This window comes from Condylura cristata, unplaced genomic scaffold (assembly GCF_000260355.1).
Source record: "Condylura cristata isolate star-nosed mole 26May11 unplaced genomic scaffold, ConCri1.0 scaffold00007, whole genome shotgun sequence".
Taxonomy (NCBI): Eukaryota; Metazoa; Chordata; class Mammalia; order Eulipotyphla; family Talpidae; genus Condylura; species Condylura cristata.
In genome coordinates, this window is record NW_004567108.1 from 18,063,446 (window position 1) to 18,069,855 (window position 6,410).

General features: G+C 34.7%; 1 protein-coding gene across 1 annotated transcript in view; it reads right to left on the minus strand.

Annotated features, from left to right (window-relative positions):
* RICTOR (RPTOR independent companion of MTOR, complex 2) overlaps positions 1–6,410 on the minus strand; it is a 101,537-nt gene that overhangs the window by 34,384 nt on the left and 60,743 nt on the right. The window contains exons 16-21 of the mRNA XM_012721873.1: positions 5,114–5,279; positions 4,746–4,847; positions 4,587–4,633; positions 1,737–1,872; positions 1,015–1,214; positions 593–719 (exon numbers count right to left, since the gene is read on the minus strand). Of these exons, the coding sequence (XP_012577327.1) occupies positions 593–719; positions 1,015–1,214; positions 1,737–1,872; positions 4,587–4,633; positions 4,746–4,847; positions 5,114–5,279 (778 nt within the window). The remainder of the gene's footprint in view (positions 1–592; positions 720–1,014; positions 1,215–1,736; positions 1,873–4,586; positions 4,634–4,745; positions 4,848–5,113; positions 5,280–6,410) is intronic.

Consider the following 6,410-nt stretch of genomic DNA (forward strand, 5'->3'; position numbering starts at 1 on the left):
CCACCAGGGAGGGCCTACTCAGAGGATTTTTAAAGTAAAATTTCAATGAAAACTTAAATGCCATCCAATATTCTTAGAATTTAAACTTAAAAAATTTACTTGGCTGGCCCTCCCTGGCGGCGCAGAGGGTTAAAACACAGCACTAAGAAGCTTAAGCCACTGCCGCATGAGTTCGATCCCCTCCTGCCCTGGAGGTGACCACATGGAGTGGCAGACCTCTCCTGACCCGCCCGCTGCTCCCCTCAGCAATGTACTTCGTCGATCTCCCTGTCCTGCTCCCCATTCTGTCTCTGGTGAATCCTCTCACTCTCTGCATCTCTGGCCTGTACCCCAGTTCTGTATGAATACATAGATCTTTAAAATTAAAAAAACAAAAACAAAAACAAAAAAAAAACCATTAGGTCCAGGACTTAAAAAAAAACAAATTACTTGGCTAAATGTACAACAACATATTGAATTAATTATATATATATAAACATATATATATGTGTTTATATAAATGTAAACATAATAACCAATATATTATATTGATTAGAACCAATATGTTGTATTATTGGCTGTGAGACAATTTTATTGACTATGTTATACTTACATCAGTGGCTGCTGTTAAGATTTTGGAAAGGATAACTCTAGCCAACCCATCTCTGCTATAGTCCAAGCTAGAAACAGTTAGTTTCAGCAAATGATCTTGGTTTTTCAAGGAGCACAGGTTAAGGAGACTAAAAAAAGGTTGAAAATAATGAATGTTACTAGAAATTACATTAATGATCCACAAATTTAACAAATATTTTAAAATCCCTTATATAAACAAGGTATTAGATAAAACATTTCCTAGCAGAAACAAAACTTTTCTAAAAGAAAGCATTTAATGACAGTTATCACATAAAGTATCAGAGCATCAGATTATTATAAAAAGTTCTTTTTGGCATTTTAACAAAAATTCCAAAACATGTACACAGCCTGAAAAACACTTAAGTTTAGGTATATATTGAAACACAATCTAGGCATGTTTACCATTGAAACACACTGCATTTTTCCAGCATTTTGACTCCATGAGGGTGACAAGAAAGGGTTCCAATAAATAAAAAGTAGTGTTGACTAAGGGTAGTCAATAAACCATTATTTTGAAGACTTCTTTCAGGTTTCATTCCAGATGAGGCATTGAGCCACTGAACAATATCCTTTACTAGATCTTCTAAGTATCCTTGCCCATCCTAAAAATAAATATATATGACATGTTTACAAAGGACACAGTGCCTATAATTAGAAAAATCAACTTTAATCAAATTAAAATTGATTGATACAAAAAAATTAATGATGTTACGTTATCAGGTTAAATCACATAGTACCTATTGTTTACTTTCTCACAACACAATGCCACATGAAGAATGGTATTACTTTCCATTTTACATCTACCATTGTCAGTAGATGTTAACTCCTGTACAGTATCTGATTTCTCCCTGTCGGTGTAGTCCCTGTAGTTGCCCACCATCACCACACCTGTGATCCACTAAAACAGACCTTTGGGCTCTTCCCTCCCTGTTTTAACCCTTGACCTCCCCTTTTGCTGTACAAGACCGATAAAGTCACAAAACTAGCTATTAAGTCAGGACTGAAACTGAGGTCTGGCTTTACTCCCCTGGTTTCTAAATATAGCTTATGCATATTCAGAGAGAAAAGGGATAACTTCAACAAAAAACATTTCATGTGGAAAATATTTAAAGTATTAATTTTACCTCTTCAGACTCGAGAAGAAATTCTGTAAATTGGCAACCCACAACTGTGAGCTGCTTAGACTTGGCAAAATCCAGATCCAGGTTGGCATATAGTTTACTGCTGGGTTTATAAAAATAAAGTAATCTTCGTACAAACCTAAGATTAAAATAAAATAACAAGGTAAGAAACCAACCAAATATTTTAGAATCGTAACTGCAATTTATATAATGAAAAGATTAAAAATATGTTTTGAGTTTAAACTATTGAGGTAAATGTCAAGACATTTAATAAACACATATAGTACATTTCACCCACAAACAAAACAAAAAACCACTTCATTTTGAAGTTTATTGTTGTGGAATAAGCATTTTATGGTAGATGCCTGAAGGAAACAGTAAAAGTGCTAGCAGGAAAAATTCAGATCTAACGTAGTCAGAAGACAAGTTTGGATAAATATGAGGAAGTTTAGATTTCCTTCTACTATATCTTATGAAGAGCTTTTTCCCATGGTGCCATAAAATAAATGTATAGTCAATATTGTAAGCAAATGTTACTGCATTACGATTGCCAGTTTTTTTTACAATCAGGCAAAAAGTAAAGCAAAACTGCAGGTAAAACTTTGCTGCTGAGCCTCCCTGGTGAAGAAAGGGGTTAATTCTCAACACTATGAAGCTATTTGCATCTACTGCAGCACAAGTTTGATCCCTGGCCATGGAGGTGACCCACATTGTGCAGCAGACCTCTCCTGTCCTGCCTGCTGCTCCCCTCAGCAGTGTATTTCAATTAATTCACTTATTCTGTTCCCCACTATGTCTGTGGTAAATCCTCCCACCCACCCCACACCTCTGGCCTACACCCCAGCTTTATATGCGTAAATGAAATAAATCCTTAATAATAATAAAAAATTAGGCAGCTAAATTTATGAAGAGATAATTTATGAGATTCAATATTACAATTTTCAATATGAAATTCCAAGCTTTCATTTAATTTAGCTCAATTTAATTTCATGTACTACAATACAATAAAGTACACAGTTACAGAAAGGAAGCTGAATAAAACATCTGCTGTTTGATGGCCAACAAGCATACGAAAAAATGTTCAACATCCCTTGTAATAAGGGAGATGCAAATTAAAACCACAATGAGATACCACCTCACCCCAGTGAGAATGGCACATCTTCAAACAACTAGCAACAATAAATGTTGGTGGGGATGTGGAGTTTGTTGGTGGGAATGCAAACTAGAACAACCGCTTCATTTCCAAGTCATTTGCTGTTGTAGAAGCTATGGAAAACTGTTTGGAGCTTCCTCAAGCTGCTAAACATGGAGCTTCCCTACGTCTCAGCAATCCCACTCCTTTTGTGTCCCACCCAAAAGACACAAAAACACAGACTCAGAAAGATACCTGCACCCCCATGTTTACTGATGCTTTATTCACAATTGGAAAGACATGGAAACAGCCCAAATGCCCAAAAATGGATGACTGGATTAAAAAGATGTGGTACATATACACAATGGAATATTACTCAGCAACCAAAAAAAAGAATCACATGTCTTTTGCAGCAACATGGATGGAGTTGGAAAAGATCATGCTTAATGAAATAAGCCAGAAAGAAAAGGAAAAATACCGGATGGTTTCTCTCATAGCAGGAATATAATGGAACAGGAGAGAAAATAATGATAATGATGAACAGCTATATACCAGAGATATTTTGTGGGGTTGAGTGGGAAATGGGATCAAAAACAGTGGGGGGAGGGAAATGCACTGGACTATGGTGATGGCACATGGGTGATGTGGTGATGGGAAACCCAGGGGAATTGCAACTGAGATGGAAAAATGCACAAAATATGTAAAAATAAACTATTATAAAAAAAACAATAATAAAAAAGGAAAAAATAAACATCTGTTATTTTTTGTTTTCAAGGAGTGTGAGAAGTTAGTTCTATGCTTCTTTATTCCAATGTAATTTTTATGTCCTCTATATTTCTCAAAACTTAATATAAACTTAAATATCATGAATAGATGAGTACATATTATAATGTTAATGTCATGGCCTCAAACATGAAGGAAAGGCAATCTTATTCAACATGATCAATACTGGTGCTCGATTAGCCTAGACTCAAAAGGAGTAGACACACTAGGGTATATTAGAGAACAACATAATAGCTTGTTGTACATGCCACAACTCAGCATGTTTTATTGAAGATGTAGAGTGCATCAACTTGGTGACATGGAGTTTGAAGAGGAAAAATGGGTAACTGTTTAAAGCCAGATACAAGCAGAAGAAAGGGCCACTGCCTTGGGAAGAAAACACTGTGTCTTTATTACATCATTCCCATACATCAGGGCTAAGACTACTGCATGGCTGACTTACCCTAATTTAAGAAAATTTTTCTTAAGTACATTATTTATTCCAAAAGTAAAAACTAAAATATGGTTAGCTAGAAAAAGAATAAGATGATATGCACCTATTGAATGTCAACTAGTTGAATACATTCATGCATCTTTAAAACACTAATTATGGGCGCTCCCTGGTGGCACAACAGGTTAAAGCGCAGCACTAACCTGTAGCCACTGCGGCACGAGTTTGATCCCTCACCAGGGAAGTGACCCACATGGCACAGCAGACTCTTCTGACCCTCCTGTTGCTCCCTTTCAGCAGTGCATTTCACTATATCTGCCTGTTCTGTTCCCCACTCTGCCTCTGGTTAATCATCTTAACCCCAGACCTCTGAACTGTTCCCCAGTTCTTGAATTCACAAATTAATTAAAACAACAAAAAACAGTAATTATTACTTTTAACAGGCATCAGATGTAAAAAAATCCAAATAAAATTTTCTTATATTGAAATGCAAACAATTTTCACATACCTGTGTAGTTGCTCATCTTTATAGTTTCTTAGGTTTACATTTGGCCACTACAAAAAACATATATGTATTTATCAATTTCCAAACATATAATTATGATAAATTACAATGAATAACAAAATGAAGACAATTACGTTAATTTCCCAAAATTATCTGTCATACCTTAAGAATGGTCCCTATAAGATTCCAGTTCCATTCAAGATTCTCTTTATGTTGAAGGACCTGGCTATCTCTGAGGTTCATCAAAAGAGCTTCTTCTGTATCCTAAGATCATCAAGAAGTAATTACAAAAATAGGCACACTGTATTCACACCAGAAAACTATGTTCAAATCTTTAAAAGAAAAATATATATTTTTAAGGTAGGTTACCATGTTTTTTCTTAAAACCACCTATTTCTAAAACTTTAAAGTCATTTGAAACTCTATAAACATCCAAAACTGTAAATGCAAACAAGCATACATATACATATACTAAAATCCAGTGGTTAAATAGAGAAATAACTTAAAAATCACCCATTTCATGTCAGTACCTTAAGAACAAATATATCTTTCTGAACTCGGAGATACTGATCCCGTTTCTGGTGGGTTGCAATTGCTTTCTGAATAATGTGATCTAAATGAAGACTATAAGGCTTAGGTCCTCTTTTTTTCATTTCATGGAAACGTTTTAAACAGTTTAAGGCTGCACTGGCTCGCCTAGTGAAAAAAACATTCAATGAATACAGTAACAAGGTTAACATAATTTTAGAGAGAGCAATTAGATAAACTATTAAAACAAATTTATGGATAAAGAGTGTTACTGAAAAGTATATTATATAATAAAAATCTGGAATCCCACCCAAAATAAAAAAGACTACCGACTTATATGATTATATTACACTAATTCTTTAGACTCAACTAAACATGTACTTATTAATGTTTTCTGTTATGGTCATGGGCACTTTCTGTATATTGTTTTTAAAAACCCCTTCCATAAAGTTAGAAACCTGATTTTCTATATTCTCTTCCTAAAGTTTTCAAACTTGGCTTTTCACAGGTTAGGTACCTAATCCCTCTGAAACTGATTTTCGTGAATATTATAAGGAATATAATTTCACTTATCTGTCATATGGATAATCAATAATCCCAGCTCCTAGTGTCAACGAACAGTCTCTATTTTCCCTAGTGGTAATATAAACTTTAAATCTTCTATTAAAAATTTTAAATCTTTGCGGTACATAAATGTACAGTTTTCAAGAATTTGATAGTCATCAAGTTTCGTCTTCAGAACTTCTGGTATGTGCAAATTAAATCTAAAATTTTTAAATCTTGAGATGTGTTTAGATTGGCAAGTTTTTACTCTTAGTTAAATAGAGCTTGCTGAGCTTAAAACAACAAACAAAACACTCTAAGAAGTCTACCCACTTCCAGAATCTTGAAGGTTAAGTTTGAATTTCCTGATGAATACTGAAATCCCTGATCATAATCTGATCTGGAGAGTTTAGGATAACAGGGTGTAAGGGAAAGTACACTTTTCCTTCATGACACTACTAAAATAAAAACTAAAAGCTTTCATTGTTTATGCTTCAAGTCAGAACTCAGGAAATCTCTCATGTCCTCAGTTTTTAATACAACTTTACTGACAAAATTAAAACTAATAAATGAATCTTTATTAAGAGGCTCATGTGTATACCTATATTAATAAAGGTAACTAAATTTTTAGAAATATATTCTATCAATTAAAAACTCAAGAGTTTCGGCCCTCCCTGGTGGCGCAGCGGGTTAAAGCACAGCACTGAGAATCTGAAGCCACTTCCGCATGAGTTCGATTCCCGCCTACCGCCTGCC